Source organism: Bos mutus, chromosome 5 (assembly GCF_027580195.1).
Source record: "Bos mutus isolate GX-2022 chromosome 5, NWIPB_WYAK_1.1, whole genome shotgun sequence".
NCBI classification, from domain to species: Eukaryota; Metazoa; Chordata; class Mammalia; order Artiodactyla; family Bovidae; genus Bos; species Bos mutus.
Window position 1 is genome coordinate 9,431,238 of NC_091621.1, and position 18,033 is coordinate 9,449,270.

General features: G+C 43.1%; 1 protein-coding gene across 11 annotated transcripts in view; it reads right to left on the reverse strand.

Moving 5' to 3' along the window:
• ANO4 (anoctamin 4) overlaps positions 1–18,033 on the reverse strand; it is a 439,368-nt gene that overhangs the window by 121,600 nt on the left and 299,735 nt on the right. For 10 of the 11 annotated variants that reach the window (XM_070370271.1, XM_070370269.1, XM_070370272.1 and 7 more), the window contains one exon: positions 15,836–15,967. The exons of the other annotated variant lie outside the window; for it this stretch is intronic. In XM_070370271.1, the coding sequence (XP_070226372.1) occupies positions 15,836–15,967 (132 nt within the window). The remainder of the gene's footprint in view (positions 1–15,835; positions 15,968–18,033) is intronic. 11 annotated transcript variants of the gene reach the window in all.

Sequence of the window (18,033 nt, forward strand, 5' to 3'; positions counted from 1 at the left end):
GGAACTATAGTCAATATCCTGAGATAAACCATAATGGAAAAAAATATTTAAAAAATGTTATATATATATTACTGAGTCACTATGCCATACAGAAGTAAACACAACATTATAAATCAACTATATTTCAATTAAAAAAAGAAAGAATGCATGCCTTAGGCACAAGTTGCTTCATTAGGCTAGATCTCATAAGAAAGGAGACATGAGAAGCAGAGCCTCAGCCAACCCACAGCTAATGTGTTACATGAGCAAGAAATAAGCCGGCTACTGAGATGTGAGGATTGCTTGTTCCTGCAGCAGAATCTAGCAAATCCAACTGGCACAATCTCTAACCCAACAAAGACAACCCTGTAATTTATGGCCTAATTTACCCTCCCCTGAAAAGGATGGACCTTTTTTTCCTGGAAGAAAAGCTCTGTTAGTCCTCAAGAAAGCAATGACAGAAATCAGTGAGGCTGGCAGAGAGAAACAATAAAAGAGACGGGAAGGAAAGAAATGCTGTGCAGGCTGAAGTAAAGGAGGAATGCATTTGTCTGGGAAAAAGAAACACGACACCTGAGTACAGGAGGGTATGAAGGAAGGAGAGCGATGAGAAGTTGCTGAGGACTATGTACTCAGCTTGTCTTTGTGTCCTCTGAGAAACTCGAGCAAAGATTGGAACTCCCCTCTAACAAATTCTGGCTGCTGCACTGAGCTTTGTGCAACACACAGACATGGGTGAAAACAAATAAATGTGTATAATCAATGCCACGATCGAAGCATTTACAAAGGCTACTTGACCCAGAAGTTGAACGACATCTGCATGAAACATCAGAGGCCTTGTAAAGACAGGAGCATCAGGATCAGCTCCAGGGGAAGAACAGGTTTTCACCAGAGTGAGTGGAATGACAGCCTTCCTCAGCAAGAGGGAGCACTAGTTACAGGGTTTTAAGGTACCCCCGCTGCCATGCTTGCTCCTTGGAAGGCAAGCTATGAAAAATCTAGTGTATTAAAAAGCAGAGGCATCACTTGGCCAACAAAGGTCCATATAGTCAAAGCTACGGTTTTTCCAGTAGTCATGTGTGGATGTGAGAGCTGGACCATAAAGAAGGCTGAGCAATGAAGAACTGATGCTTTCAAATTGTGGTGCTGGAGAAGACTCTTAAAAGTCTCTTGGACATCAAGGAGATCAAACCAGTCAATCCTAAAGGAAATCAACTGGAAAGACTGATAGCTGAAGCTGAAGCTCCAATACTTTGGTTACCTGATGGGAAGGGCCGACTCGTTGGAAAAGACCCTGATGCTGGGAAAGACTGAAGGCAAAACAAGAAGAGGGCAGCAGAGAATGAGATGGTTAGACAGCATCACTGACTTAATGGACATGAATTTGAGCAACTCAATGGACACGAATTTGAGTAAACTCCAGGAGATGCTGGAGGACAGAGGAGCCTGCTGTGCTACAGTCTATGGGGTTGCAAAGAGTCAGGCGCAACTTAGTGACTGAACAACAACAAGCTTCCATGTTGTAGGATCATCCAGCCTGTCCAGCCCAGGAGACTGGGGTAAGGGAGGGAGAAGCTGCCTTATGTGCCATGTCAGAGTCTGAACTTGATCCCAAAGGACACAGGGAAACTTTGAAAGCTGCTAAGCGAGGAAGAGATGCTACCACATGGGGCAGGGCATGGAATTCACTGCTGAGTGTGCCTGGCTAAGCAGCTGAGGAGAGGAGGAAATCCATCCTAAGCTCTGCTGACCAACCTGTGGGCTGTGGATTCCTGGAGGAAGGGGATTATTCACAAGCTCTGGATGGGCTGGTGATGGGAGCCCAGAGGATGACCTATGACATGAGTGTGGTGAACAGACTGGGGAGTAGGGAGAGATGGAGCAAGCAAGGTGACTTAGAATTGTTCATGCAGGAGTTAGTGGCCAATTCAATGAAGGCAGTGGTAGTGAGGTCAGAGAGGAGGAAGAACTAGGACCAAAAGGCTTTGGTGATGATGGTGGACAGTGAAGAAGATGGCCATCTTGTAGTGGTGGTAGCTTTTGCTGGCTGTGGGAAACAAAAAATTGATGGCGTGGGTGCTGTAAGGAAAGCAGGAAATGGGAAGAACTGGGGACAAAGACACCGCTAAGACATGGTCCTGAATTAGTGGTTACTTAAGCACTCTTAAGTACTCTCACAAAGGCCACAGGTTTAGCTCCTGTCCCCTCCTTAGTGCCACTCTCAGAGGTAAGAAGTGCCCTGCCCAGGCTCAGGACCCCACAGCGCTCATAAACAGGCCTCCCCCCACTGACTGCTCCTTGTGGTGGGGTAAGCTGTCAGCAAGGCCAAGGGTGTGTGCCCACCAGAACCTGCCCAGAAAGTGCCAAGGCCACTTCTAGGGCTTTAGGGGCCTCTACTCAGGTCCATCCACTTGAAGACACCTCTGTTACTGACAGTGCCAAGCAGGGGGTGTGGATGGATCCTGGGCTAGGGGATAGGGTGTCTACATGTGTGAATCTGAGGGCCCCTCCCCGCCAAGAGTGAGATGGAGCTGCGGGTGGGAAGAGAACAAGTCAGGCTATGGGGAAGTGGAGGGACTTTTTCTCCACAGCCAACAGTGAGGATCCTATGAACTTGGACTTCAAGGTCTTTATGCAGCTGTGTTTGTCAAGGGAGAAGGAAAGACTGTGTTGTACTTAATTGTTAACATGATTTATTACTTTAATTATTGAGACACAAGGTCTACAGGCCTCATCTGGACTCTTGCCCCAGGCCTTACAGTTGTTAGCGGAAGGCCTTGCCCTTCCTTAGATTCAAGATGAGTGAATTAAAAGAGATGAATCTATTGTCTTTCATTCCCAAACTCTAATGAAGATAAATGAGAGCCAGGGTGTGAGAGTGCCAGCGGGGTAGGTAAGGCTGAGCTCGAGGAATCTGACTCTTCGGGAAAGATGGTTTCCAGCTCCTGCCCACTGTGTAACTCAGATAGCTGGTTCACCCTTTCTGTTCCATGCCCTCAATAGCTGTATAAAGACCTCAAAGTCCAAGCTCACAGGATCCTCACTGTTGGGTGTGAAGTCCCTCCATTTCCCACAGCCTGACCCCTTCTCTTCCCACGCACAGCTCCATTTCACGCTAGGGTGGGGCTCAGACTCAACACATGTGGACACCCCATCCACCTGCCTGGGCGCCATTCACAGCCCCTGCTTGGCGCTGCCATACTATACACCAGTCTTATGGATGGTCTGATATTTAGTGAGCACGTGATAAACATTAGCTGGGGTATCATGGAAGGGGCAGGAGTTTAGAATCAGGCATGTTATGGTTCTAACCCCCAAACCTGCTTGTTCCTATGTGGCCCTGGGTAAACTATCTAATTCTGTGAGTCTGGGTTCCACATCTCCATAAATGGAGGATAATGAAATTATGTTGCAGTGTTGCTACAGAAATCAAAGGACATAATGAATAAAGAACATGCGGCACAGAGCCTGGCACTGGGTGCCTACAAGCCTCAACGTTCTCCTCCTCCTCTGACCACTGTTATTCCACATGACATCAGGCACATGTCACTACATCATACACAATCCACCCCAGATACGATGCTAGCCCCGTACTTCCTACTTAAGTTAACCCTTCCTTATTTTACTGTATTTAAATTTGGCAAATGTTCCCTTCTTCTATAGGTGTTCTAAATTGCCTCTTACCACTTTGATGAGTCTAAAAGCCCCTTTCCTACCAAATTTAAGACGCTCAAGTTAAAATTTTAAATAAATAGATACATAGGTACAAATATACATGGGGCTTCCCTGAAATGTCTCAGTGGTAAAGAATATGCCTGCAAAGCAGGAGATGAGAGTTCTATCCCTGGGTTGGGAAGATCCCCAGAGAAGGAAATGGCAACCCACTCCAGTACTCTAGCATTGGAAATCCCATGGACAGGAGCCTGGTGGGCTACAGTCCATGGGGTTGCAAAGAGTTGTACACGACTTAGCTATTAAACAACATAAATATACATATGAACATACAGTAACATAACTATTGCTCTACTATAGCACAGTACTTGCCACAGAATACAAAAGCACTTATTAAATGAATAAGTTGATAAATGTTAAAGAAATGTTTATTCAAAGATGGATAGATGGCAATAAAAGAATTCTAAGAGACTTATTCAAAGTCGGTTGCACAAATACTAAGAGAACACAGCTGACTAACCACCGGATCTCCAGACACACAAAAGGACACTTTTCTCACATCATTAGGTGACCTCTCTGTGCCTTAAACTGAAGTCACTGTCACTAAGTTATGTGCTACCTAACAGGAGCTACATCATTTTTAAGAAACACACATCTCATGCTACGCAGCTTGCTGCACTTTCATTTCAGTTTAAAACTTTCTAGGAAGGAGATCTGTTTCCCCTGACTCTGTGGATCAATACCAACAAGCTGCATACTGAGGATTCTAATGCAGAATAAGTGTGTGTAATACAATGAGCGTTTTGAGACGGCTGTAAGTCATGGGGGCACTAAAAGAACATTAATCCTACCAAAATCAATCTCAGCCTCTCTTTGCCTAAAGGACTCTCTCAAGATTTCAGATCAATGAAAACAACACAAAAACTCCAAACACTGAAAAGAAAATACAGTTAAAAGTACATGCTAGAAAAATCAGTATCTTTAGATGGCTAGGCTGAGAGACTTTAGAAAATATGCACGTTATTGATAAATAAATGCAAAATGGTAATGTAGCCTGGCTTAGTTCAGGCTGCTATAACAAATTACAATAGACAGGTGGCTAAGTCGCTTCCATCATGTCCAACTCTGCAACCTTATGGACCATAACCTGCCAGGCTCCTCTGTCCATGGCATTCTCCAGGCAAGAATACTGGAGTGGGTTGCCATTTCCTCCTTCTGGAAATGATCCTGACACAGGGATCAAACTGAGGTCTCCTGCACTGCAGGCAAGTGCTTTACTGTCTGAGCTAGGGGGCAGCACTTGGAACCTAGAAGAGCGAAAGTGAAAGTTGCTCAGTTGTGTCCGACTCTTTGCGACCCCATGGACTACACAGTCCATGGACTTCTAGGCCAGAATACTGAAGTGGGTAGCCTTTCCCTTCTCCAGAGGATCTTCCCAACCCAGGGATAGAACCTAGGTCTCCTGTTGGATTCTTTACCAACTGAGCTATCAGGGAACCTAGTAAGCATCATATACATAGCAGCTGTCATTATTCCTTCAATAAACTCCCTACTGTTGTGCTGAATTACCTTCTCTGAAATTGAGTTTGAGAGGAGTCTTCTGAACTACAATGCTTCAATAAAATGACTGCCCTTAATGCTGACACCCTTGGAGAAGGAAATAGCAACCAACTCCAGTATTCCATCCTAGAAAATACCATGGGCAGAGAAGCCTGGCAAGCTATAGTTCATGGGGTCACAAAGAGGCAAACACAACTTCGAGAGTATACAACAACGACAATGCTGACAGCCTCGGGCCCCTCAGCTGGCTAGTGCAGGAGAGGCCTCTGTGGGACAGACCTTCAGGTGTTCACACAATCACGGCTGATAAGCAGCCTGCGGGCCCCCTTCTGGCGACGTCAGATAAAATGAACAAATGGCATCATGCATTGGCTTTTAAACAGGCATCCCACAGGTTTGCTTTTGTTGCTTCTCAAACATGAATATATTCAAATGGAAGGTGAGGCTGTTTGCTTGTTAATCAGTTACCAACTTCCATTTTTGTAAACTCAAAATGTTCAAACAGCAAAGATGTACAATGTGGTTAGTTTAGGGTAGACTGCAGTTTTCTGCTGAAGATATACCTAAACTCCTGTAGAAGGTTACGGCCGTGAGCGATAAACTCTGCAGGAGCCCACTGAGGGGGCCCATCAGAAAGAGCCCCCGGAAAAGCCTTAGAAGGAGTTTGCTCTAAAGACATTGCTGAGGACACTGCCCACTATTTCACTTAGAGTCCCTGTCCCTGTGCAAGGACTTCATTTTTTGCAAATGCTAAGAAAATGTGAGAAAGAGCTTAGGGCCCAATTTATTGGCTCATTTGTCAACCATCACAGAAATATAGGCTACCGAGGTCTACAAATCTGAACCTATTTTTTCCCCTGAACTTCCCTGCTCTAAAAGTTATTCTCCTTGTCTTGAATGTTTGTTTATATTTTTACCATTCTCTTTGTCTCTTCACCCCATCTCAAATGCTTCAACAATAAACTCCAGAGGAGAAGCAATGTTTTTGTATCTACAGGCTCATACTAATGTCATATGGCTTAAAAACTGTATGTACTTTGGCCCTGTTCCCGTAACTGGCATATAACTGAGGTGGCCACACAGTGCAGAAAACACCCTTTTCTCCAGTCAATCATCTGTCATTGACTGGTGTGACCTTGAGCAAGCTGTTCAGTCTCTCTGAACTTCACAATACTACCTATACCTTCAGAGCTGTCATGCATCTATATCATAATTCTGGAATGCAGGATTGTTTATTAACATCCGGTACCTGCCACTCTTATCGTGCAATGCTTTGCTTGCCACCACTACTTGAAGAATGCCATTTCCTTGACCACTATCATCCACAACTCACTGCCATGGCCTGTTGGCTTGTTCACTTGAGAGGCAGATTCAAACAATAAAAAGGCAATCAAAGGAGGTTACAGACAAACTCCCACCTGCTGTCCCTTTCAACGGCCTTCTCTCATCTTTAACAGCCCTTGCTGGTCCAGCACCCAGATTCCCATGGTGAGTGCTTTCTTGGTCACCAGCAGATGTATCATTCTGTTATTCCCTAGATCACGGGTCCTCAACCCCTGGGATCTAGTGCCTGATGATCTGAGGTGCAGCTGATGTAATAATAATAAGAATAATAATAGAAATTGAGTGCACTATTGAGTGTACTATGCTTGAATCATCTCAAAACCATCCTTGCCCCTTCCAGTCTGTGGAAAAATATCTTCCACAAAACTGGTCCCTGGTGCCAAAAAGGTTGGGGACTGCTGCCTGAGATGTTTACACTGTTACCTAGCTCCAAGTCTAGAAGGAAAAGAAAGGGATATAAGCCAACTTCATGTCAAATGATCTTTTTATACTGTCCATTTCGTATATGTACGTGACCCATGAGATTAAGATGTCTGAGGCATGAGTTAAATATCTTGGGGTCAAGCATTAGTCCTCATAACAGAATTTAGGGAAGGAAAGATGATCAGTTAGTAGCACTGAGACAAAAAAATGAATCAGTAAGCCAGGGGTAATTTGCAGCTGAACACAGAGGCCGTCACTGACTTTCAACCCTTCCTCTGGGTGTCCTGGGTTTGGCAGATGAACGAACTTGACTCTAGAGCCTGAGTTCTGTCCTGCTGCAATGGCAAGAATGCCAGTTCTGCTGATTCTTTTAGGTCCTGCTCTTTTAGGTGCTCTGATCATTCCGGTGCCACCAGCTGCTAGGCATACTGTTCCTATCCTCAATGGTTCAGTCTAGCAGGGAGAGAAAGGCATGTGAAGAAATTCCATTCCAAGTATATATATAACTGAGTCACTATTCTCTACACATGAAATCAACATAACCTTGTAAATCAACTACACTCCAAAAATTTTATATCATCACTACTGGCCTTCAGTTCAGGTCAGTTCAATTCAGTCACTCAGTCATATCTGACTTTTTGCGACCCCATGGACTGCAGCATGCCATGCTTCCCTGTCCATCACCAACTCCCAGAGCCTACTCAAACTCACGTACATTGAGTCAGTGATGCCATCCAGCCATCTCATCCTGTGTTGTCCCCTTCTCCTCCTGCCTTCAATCTTTCCCAGTGTATCAGGATCTTTTCCAATGAGTCAGTTCTTAGCATCAAGTCACCAAAGGATTGACGTTTCAGCTTCAGCATCAGTCCTTCTAATGAACATTCAGGACTTAATTCATGTAGGATGGACTGGTTGGATATCTCCTTGCAGTCCAAGGGACTCTCAAGAGTCTTCTCCAACACCACAGTTCAAAAGCATCAATTCTTCAGTGCTCAGCTTTCTTTATGGTCCAACTCTAACATCCATACATGACTATTGGAAAAACCAGAGCTTTGACTAGATGGACCTTTGTTGGCAAAGTAATGTCTCTGCTTTTGAATATGCTGTCTAGGTTGGTCATAATTTTTCTTTCAAGGAGCAAACGTCTTTTAATTTCATGGCTGCAGTCACCATCTGCAGTGATTTTAGAGCCCCCCAAAATAAAGTCTTTCACTGTTTCCATTGTTTCCCCATCTATTTGCCATGAAGTGATGGGACCAGATGCCATGATCTTTGTTTTCTGAACTCTGAGTTTTAAGCCAACTTTTTCACTCTCCTCTTTCACTTTCATTAAGAGGCTCTTTAGTTCTTTGCTTTCTGCCATCAAGGTGGTGTCATCTGCATATCTGAGGTTATTGATATTTCTCCCAGCAGTCTTGATTCCAGCTTGTGTTTCCTCCAGCCCAGCATTTCTCAAGATGTACTCTGCATATGTGACAATATATAGCCTTGATGTACTCCTTTTCCTATTTGGAACCAGTCTGTTGTTCCATGTCCAGTTCTAACTGTCGCTTCCTGACCTGCATACAGATTTCTCAGGAGGCAGGTCAGGTGGTCTGGTATTCCTATCTCTTTCAGAATTTTCCACAGTTTGTTGTGATCCACACAGTCAACGGCTTTGGCGTAGTCAATAAAGCAGATGTTTTACTGGAATTCTCTTGCTTTTTTGATGATCCAAAGGATGTTGGCAATTTGATCTCTGGTTCCTCTGCCTTTTCTAAAGCCAGCTCGAACATCTGGAAATTCACAGTTCATGTATTGTTGAAGCCTGGCTTGCAGAATTTTGAGCATTACTTTGCTAGCGTGTGAGATGAGTGCAATTGTGCAGTAGTTTGAGCATTCTTTGGTATTGCCTTTCTTAGGCATTGGAATGAAAACTGACCTTTTCCAGTCCTATGGCCACCGGCCTTCAGAGCTAGATAATTCTTTGTTGGAGCTCCTGTGAAGGATGTTGAGCAGCATCCTTGCTCTCCATCCCCTTACATACCAGTGGCAGTCTCTGCCCTAAGTTTAGACAGCCAACAATGTTTCCAGACATAGCCAAGTCACTCCCCTATTGAGAACCAGTGATGTATAATTTAGTGTTGGTGACCTACAGCTAAAATGGAAGCTCCAGGAAGGCAGGAATTTTTGCCTGTTTATTCACTGTTGATTCCCAAGTCCCCAGAACAACAGTGGGCATGGAACATGTGAATGAAGGAATATTTGTTTAAACACATGCACGCACAACAAACATATGCTTCAGATGCTTCCATTTGGAAGTGATCAATATTTAATTTTACCTCACTTTTTACGGATTTTCATCAAAATAAAATAATGGTAATGATAGAAATTTTAAAATTCAGGGAGGAATATTTTTCTCTGTATCTAACACAAACATTTTTCTGAAAGGCAATTCAGAATTGATCTCTATCTGGAAAGAGTATACTATATACATATTATAAAAAGAGACATGAGTCTTTTCCAAATTTCCTCTTCTCTGTGTCCCAGTAGAAAACCTTTATTATGAGTATTGACCTTAGAAAGTAATTGCCTCAAGGGCAGTACTGCTGATGCCATTTTAAGAATGAAGGGCAGGGCTACTGAAACAGGCCAACACTCACAGGCAAGGAAAAGAGGAGGAATAAATTAATTCCTGAATGGACTTGTCATTCACAGTCATCTGGTTTGACCAAAGTTTAATTTATCTCAGAGAGTTGGTGGGCCTGCCTGAGGGGTGTCACATGATAACAAATAGTAGAGAGAGAGAAGGTCCGATTTTGCATCCACCATACCAACCACCACAAGGGAAAATTTGGCAATGTCTGGAGACATTTTGATTTTAGCAACTAAGTAAGGGTGGGGGTGGGGGCAGGAAACTGCTATTTGCATCTAATGGATAGAAGCCATGGTGCTACTAATCATCCTACAATGCACAGGGCAGTTCCCCACAACAAGACGTACTCAGTCGAAATGCAGTGCCGAGGTTGAGAGGCCCTGCAGTAGAGCATGTTTAAGGGCATGGGATCTGAGACCTCTCTGTGCAAATCTGAATTCCTGCTTCATCACTGTCCAGCTGTCTGGCAAACCAATTTCCCTTTTCCTCCTGGGCACAAAAGTAGTTACATTAGCACTCCTCAAGTTAGGGCTAACTACACAACAAGTTCTGGTGCGTGAAATGTGGGCATAAGTGCTGTCCACCACTTCTAAAACTGGCTTATAAAAACTTCCTTCAAAATCACTCATCTCTTTTCGCCTTCCATAGACCAGATGCAAAGGATCTAGGGGATGGCAGAGTCACTAGACAGACAGAGCCTGGGTACCTGAATGACTGTCTGGAGCAGAGACAGCGCCCCTCCGTCCCTGTAGTGACCCGCAGTAGACCATGATATGAATAACAGACAGACAGACAGACAGACTTCTACAATGTTAAGCCACTGATGCTTGGGGTTGATCAGGTAGGTGGACTGTCACCTACTGCAGGCTTCTTAACCTCTCTGTGCCTCGATTTCCTCATCTGCAAAATGGTGGTGATAACACCATCTCTCCCATGAGGATTAAAGTTTTTAAAATAGTGTCTGGCATCTAATAAGAGTTTTCCCATCTGACGGTCCACTTTCAGTGACACCATATAAAATGACCAACGGCATTGTATGTTAATTTATAGAGATATGTACTCAGGTTTGCTTTTATTGCCTCCCAAACATTGATATATTTGACTTCCCTGGTGGCTCAGTTGGTAAAGAATCTGCCTGCAATGCAGGAGACCCAGGTTTGATTCCTTGGGTGGGGAAGATCCCCTGGAGAAGGAAATAGCAACCCACTCCAGTATTCTTGCCTAGAAAATCCTGTGGACAGAAGAGCCTGGTGGACTACAGTCCATGGGTTTGCAAAGAGTCAGACACGACTAAGCAACTGAGCATAGCAAACACTGATATGGGTTTGAAGTAACTGGAAACTAGAAAGCTAGGCTATTTGGTTTTTAATCAATTCTTTAATTCTTTTGTATAATGTAGTTCAAAGTACAAAAATTTAAGATTAGATTTATTCCATGTTATCCTTACTACTTTTATCCTCATTTTATTCATTTAAGTACCTATCATATACTAGGTGCTGTGTTAAATGTTGGAGATAGAATTATGAGCAGAAACAGACATAGCTTATGCCTCCATAGCGTTCAAAGCTTACTCAAGAGTTAGGCGTTAACCATGTAATACCCAAATAACTATAAAATCTCAAATATGAAAAATGTTATAAGGGAAACACACTGCTAAAAGAGTACAAAGCAAAGAGAAATGGTCTTTGGAAGGATGGAAGGAGGGTTTTCCTGGAAGGAGGCTTCAGAGCTGAGTTTGAAGGATGAATAAGAATAAACTTGGGGAAGGGGGAAGGAATGAGAAAGGAATTCAAGGAGAGGAAACAGCATATGCAAATATCCTGAAGTGAGTATATCGAAAGAACTGAGAGAAGTTGTATATGTCTGGATCGTAAGAAGTGAGGGGAGGAAGGTAGTCAAGGCAGATAAGGCTGGAGAGGAGTTGGCTGCATGGCCAGGCCATTCAAGGCCTTGTAGGTCATTCTCAATAATTTTCATATTTTTTCTAAACAGGGTGAAGTAACATGATTAGATAAGCATTTTAAAAAACCTCATTTTGTATGCTTTTAAAGAAAATGGAATGGAGGTAGGCAAGGGTGGAGCCAGGGGACCTATTATTTCTGGATTACAGAGGTGAGATTGTGGTGGCAGAGATGACTGGATTAAAGAGACACAAGATAAAAACTCATTAGCCTTTGGAGTTATCTTAGATGTGGGAAGTGGAGGTGAGGGAGGTGTCTAGAGTAGATTCTAGACCTTGGTTTCAGCAACTGGACAAATATTATGCCTCTTACTGGACAGATGACAATGGACATGGACCACTTTAGAGGAGAAAATGTCATGTTTGGTTGGAGATGAGTATGCAGTGAGCTAACCTCACATCATCTTTATTCTTTGCTCATAATATGATTCTCCTATTTTCATTTCTATCTATTCATCTACTTTCTCATTTAACAAATCATTATAAAGTACCAACTATGGGACTCAAAAATGGTGATATAGACACAGTCTTTAGAGGAGCTTATGGTCTAGGAGAAAGCAAAGAAAATGGATACTATTAAGAATTATGATAGCAAAAATATTATCACCAAGACATAGAAGAGTATACTTCACCCAGAATCAGGGTTGGAGGGTGGAAATTATAGAAGGTTCTCTGGAGGAAACGTCTCTGATGCAATGTGCCAAGAAGGGAGCCTCGGGGAAAGGGTATTCCAGGTGAGAGAAGAGAATGTAAACAAGGAGGGTACAGAGAGATACTGAGGTCAAAGCAGCTCAGTGTGGCCAAAGCATACAACAGGGAAAAGGAAGAGGGGGCTGGTGGGCCAGCCGAGGATTCTGAGTTTTATCCTGAGAGCAGAGTATGTTTAAGGCTCTTTTCTACTTTGGTCATTATTTATTAAACATCCCATTGTCTCTTCTTCTACATTCATGTACACTCACATACACACACACCCTTACATTTCTATTATCCTTTTTTCAATTCCTGGACTAACATAATATCAAATATTCTGCAAAGAAACCACATGAGATTTTGGACAGCATTTGGAAAACCAGGGATCATGTTATAACTCCCAGAGCTCATTAGCCAGCACTTCTGTTCACTTTAAACCCATTAAAATCACTCTTGAACCGTCCTTAGGGAAATCTTTTTCTAATTGCTTCAAACCATTATTTCCAAGTGGACAGCCTGTGTTCTTCAAATCTTATTTATATACATTCATTAAAGGATGTTGTCCATGTGGCATGTTAGTTTTCAAACAGAAAGAAATCCCCACTGCCTATAACATTCAAGACACTTATTGAACTTTTCCTCTCCCAACGGCACAGGAGAACTGCCTAAACTACGTTCTCGGTCCCACTGAGGTCTGGTTCTGAGGTTTGCTCTGTTCCAACTGTCCCTCTGCTTCTTCCTCCTTAGTTCTCCTATGTTGGAAGCTCATCTTCCACCGATCACTCTCTTTTTTTCAAACAATGATGCCAGGTTTTCTCACACCTTCGACCCCAAAACAGAAAACTACCTGTGGTTTTTCAAACACCCTGTTCTGATTCATGCCTTTGTAGTTTTAAACATATGTTACCCTCTCTTTTTAGGATATGCTTCGCCCTTACCTACACGGACAAGTATTATCCTTCAAGGCTCATCTCAAATATTTTTTTCTCCTAACCCACCCTTATCTTTAAATAGTCTCCCTCCAGATCTGGAGGATGGAGCAAGCCCTCTTGTAAGTCACATTCAACATACTTTTATAGTGATTCAAGTGGTCTTCTCTCAGAGGAAAGGATAAAGAAGATGTGGTACATAGTTATAATGGAATATTACTCAGACCAAAAAAAGAACAAAATAATGCCATTTGCAGCAATGCTGATGAAATTTAAAATTACCATACTAAGTAAGTCAGACAGAGAACGACAAATATATAACATCACTCATATATTGAATCTAATTTTTAAAATGATATAAATAAACTTACTTACAGAACAGAAACAGACACACACATTTTGAAAACAAACTTATGGTTACCAAAGGGGAAACATGATGGGGAAGAATAAATTAGGAGTCTGGGGTTAACACACATGCACTGCTATGTATAAAATAGGTAACCAAAAAGAACTTACTATATAGCATGGGGAACTCTACTCAATATTATATAATAACCTATTTGGGAAAAGAATCTGAAAAAGAATGAATATATGTCTATGCGTAACTGAACCACTGTGATGTACACTTGAAACTGACACAACATTGTAAATCAACTGCACTCCAGGAAAATTTAAAATTAAATAAAACAGTCTACTCTATTTACTAGGCGGGGTCAAGGTTCTGTATTATTTACTATATTTTGTTGATATATGCCCTGTATCCAGACAGTGTCTGGCTAGAAGTAGGCATCAAATTAGTGACTGCTGAATGAAACAATTATTCAGTGAACAAATACCCAAACATGTCAAAAAAAGCTTCTCAAATATATGTGAGAGATGGCTGAATACCACCATCCCACAGGCTGTTAGCCCTCATTTATTATATCGTTTAAAATATCCATAAAGGTATAATTCTCAGGTCTAGTTCCGAGGGATCCTGGTGGGCGCCCAGGTGCTTCTGACTGATAACTCTGCTGAGAAACTTTGTTCTAAAGCCAGAATATTACACAACATAACCAGCGTGAAGACAAGTACTGGGAAGCCTTTCTCTTTCATTTACCTATGTTCCTCTGAAGTAAAACAAACCCCAGGTGCACACCATATATTTCACTGATGCTTTCATCTACCCATCCATCCAGCTAAAACTTTTGAGACCCTCCTACAATCTGCTAGGCATCCTCTCAGGCAGGTGGGAAGCAAAGTGAACCTTTGCATGTAAATCAGACTCTATTCCAGAAGGCTTTAAAAACAAACACCTGCTTGTGTAAGAAACTTCAAGATGAACAACACAGGCACAGCGAGGGTTTAAATGAAGAGTGGGAAAACGTCAGCTTTCATCTGTCTTTTTCTCTTAAGAAAACATCGTAGGTCCTGATCTTGGGGTTAACTTGAAATCCTGCTCAGTTCCTATTTCCCACGGAGGATTTAGCTAGGATTTCGAGGCTGGGCTGTGAGCTTCATGTCTTCTTCAATAACCCTTTTAAATCTTCACATAGCGGGGCTTGTTTGGCATCAGTCTAACTGGTGGGGATCTAGAGTTTGGCTGAGTTAGAGGCTTTTGGCATTTCTTCCCTTGCATTACACATTACACATTTTGATGCAGAGCATCTATTCTTTGATTTTCCTTTTCTCCTGCACCCTCCAGAAATCCAAGGCTTTAACTGATTTTCTGTTGCTGAAATGTGCCCCCGCCTTGCACTCTCTGCAACTTGACAGTGCCATTTGGTTTATATTTTTCCCAAAGTCAGCAACCTAGTTTTTAAAAAAACTCTGTTACCCCCTTTCTTTCCTTCAGGTAAGTCATTTTTATGGAGGCTGTAGCTATAGCTGAAACAGGAAGTGCCAGGAATTCCTGAAGTCTGGCTGAAAGCGATGCCAGGCTCACCTGATTTATCCTCCTTTTAAGAGGCTGTCTTGGGCCTGGTTGTTTATAGTCTTTGGCATGGTTTTCTCTCCTACCACCGACCCTGCCCTCTGGCCATGATTTCTTGTCGCATCAAAAGCTTCAGAGTCAATTCTTTGTCACTTTTGCAATTCTTCAAAGGCTCCATTACTTAGCTAACCCCTTCTTCCCCCAACCATACAAGCACAAAGTGAGCAATCACTCCTCAGAGCCTGATCGATGAGTCCAGAAGCCGGCTGCTAGGTTACGTGGCTTTTTCTGGGGCAACGTGGTGAGTTGCTAAAGAAAGGGGAGTTGAGAGGTGAACCAAGATTTTTTTTTTTAACTCAACAACCCCTCATTTTAACAGGGCAACAGCTTCCCTATGTGCTGGCTCGAGGCAGATGAGCCTGCAGAGGGCTCTGAGCACTGGGCTTTGGCGGAGCCACAAGACAGAAGGAGCCTGGATCTCTGAATCAGAAGGTGGTGCACCCAACACACATGAGCAAGCATTCTACCGTGTTGAGCTGCTGCGATGTGGAAATTGTCTGTTACAGCAGCCTGCTTACCCGAAAGGGGATATGAACACAAAACAGGACTGCTGGGGAGACGGGCACTAGGCTGTTCCTTCCAAGCACCACGGAATCAAAGGCGTGCAGGAGAGGGATCTACCATGGCAGCATGAACTTAGTAAGACAAGGGCTTTCACAGGAAACACTCACTGATGGATCCTTTGCTGGCTGAAAGGGGCAGTGTAGCAGTCATTCTCCTCCAGGTCTGGCAGTGTCTCCTTGTCCAGCCTCATTGGCTTCTTAGGTAACCATCTCCGAAACCTGCTTATTTGTTTATCGATCCTGTGGTACATGAAAGGCAAGACCAAAGGGTACAACATGTCAGCATTGCCCCAAAACACAGGAGGGGGGTCTCCACAGAGCCGCAATTATGACCCACACACGCTGGACGTGCTCACTGCACTCATGAAACCCCCACTGGCACAAAGAAGGAAGCAAGCCGAGACCCAGTGTCCTGATTGCCCATGATATCACTGCTATGAGTCACATGTCTACCCACACGCCAATGGATGGCCAAGGAGTCAGAACGAGGTTGGAAGGCTCCGGAAAGGAAGCGGACAGTCCCTGAAGCAAAGCAGCCAAGACCTTAAGTTCTTCCATCCTGCAGATTCTAGAAACTCACTGTGTGCTTGGAAAATCTCCCCATCCAAGGTCAGGGAAGAGCTGAAGCTCTAGTTAGTTGGCTTTGGGGGCGGGGCAGAGACAGCACATTTCAAGGGTGGACTGTGCACAGAGAGCTCAATATCACCATTTGCTTTCTGGCCCTCATACCTTCCTTGAACAGCCTCTCAGCAGATGACGTGTTTTGTTTTTTTTTTTTTTTTTACTTTCATGTCTCTTTTCATGGTGCTGGGGTGGGGTGTCATGACACACATGTATCACTCTGGTCAGAGTACACAATGATGCCAAGCCAAAAAACCCAACACTGTCCCCAAAGCAGTTTTCAAGCCATGATTTGCCTCCCTGGTGGCCTCCCCATTCCTTCTGACTTCTGATGAAAACATCTGGCCTCCACGTGACCAGATTCTCACCCACTCACAGCCAACTACTAGAAGAGCAAACACCACAACAGACTTTGAAATGATACCTACACCACTGGAACTTTTTTTTCCCCTAAGAGCATACATTAATAGCAGCTCTATGAGGCAGACTGAACAGGGACCGTTCTCATTCACACATCATAAAAGAGACCCATGGTGGGGTAATTATCCAGCCCAAGTTACCCAGACAGTGAATAAAGTCAGAACCAAAATGCAGATTCTAGACTTTTGATTTTAAAGTCCCATGATCATGCCCATCACAGTAGTTGATAATGGGAATCTTCACTTAAGGGCTATGGAAGAGACACATTTCTGTGGGGATGAAAAACCTTTAAATGCCTTCTATTAACTGAAAATACATGAAATTTTGGCATCTTTTATTTTTCTCCCCAGTTAAAATTATTCACATGGCAATTTGTCCTTTTCAGTGAAACTCCCAGATGAATGGATTATTTTTTTTTTTATAACAAATCAACTCCAAAATGAATAGTAACAGTAAACTCCTCTTTTACCACCTTTTATCTTCAGCATTGCTCCAGCCTCACCACAACTCCCTTCTCTGCTTGGTGGTGACTGTCCTTTTTCCAGAGCCTCTGAAAGTTCAAACTGGAAAGAATCCTCCAGCTTCTTGAAGACTCTCATCTCCAAGAGGACCTGTCCCCATCACATATATACATACAGAAATAAAGATTCTACTCTGGGTCACATAGCCAGAAAATAATAGATTGGAATGGCCCAAAGACCCAAGAAAGCGGGAAAAGCCTACATTTACTTCACCCCTAAGATTCACCTTCTTTCCTCATCATCTTTTTAGTAGCAGTGAAAGTGTTAGTCACTCAGACATGTCTGACTCAATGCGACCCCATGGACTGTAGCCTGTCAGACTCCTCTGTCCATGGAATTCTCTAAGCAAGAATACTGGAGTGGGTAGCCATTCTCTTCCCCAGGGGATCTTCCTGACCCAAGGATGCCCCATTATCTGTTTAAAGACACTTAAATATAGTGAGATGTAAGCCTCAGAGAGGTGATATGACACAGTGGTTGAGAACATGAGCTCTGAGGCTGGAGTGCCTAGATTCAAACCCTGGCTCTGTAAATAACAGCAGTGTGACCCTGGGTAAGTTATTTAACTTTGCCATGCCTCAATTTCCTTATCTGTAAAATGGGCATGATAATGATGTGTAATTCATAGGACTGTGATGATTAAATGATCAAAATGTACATAAAACCTCCAGAATGGTATCAGTGCACAGTAAACATGGCTATTATTACTACGTTTTTCTTTTTTCTGCAAAGACAAGAATTTGA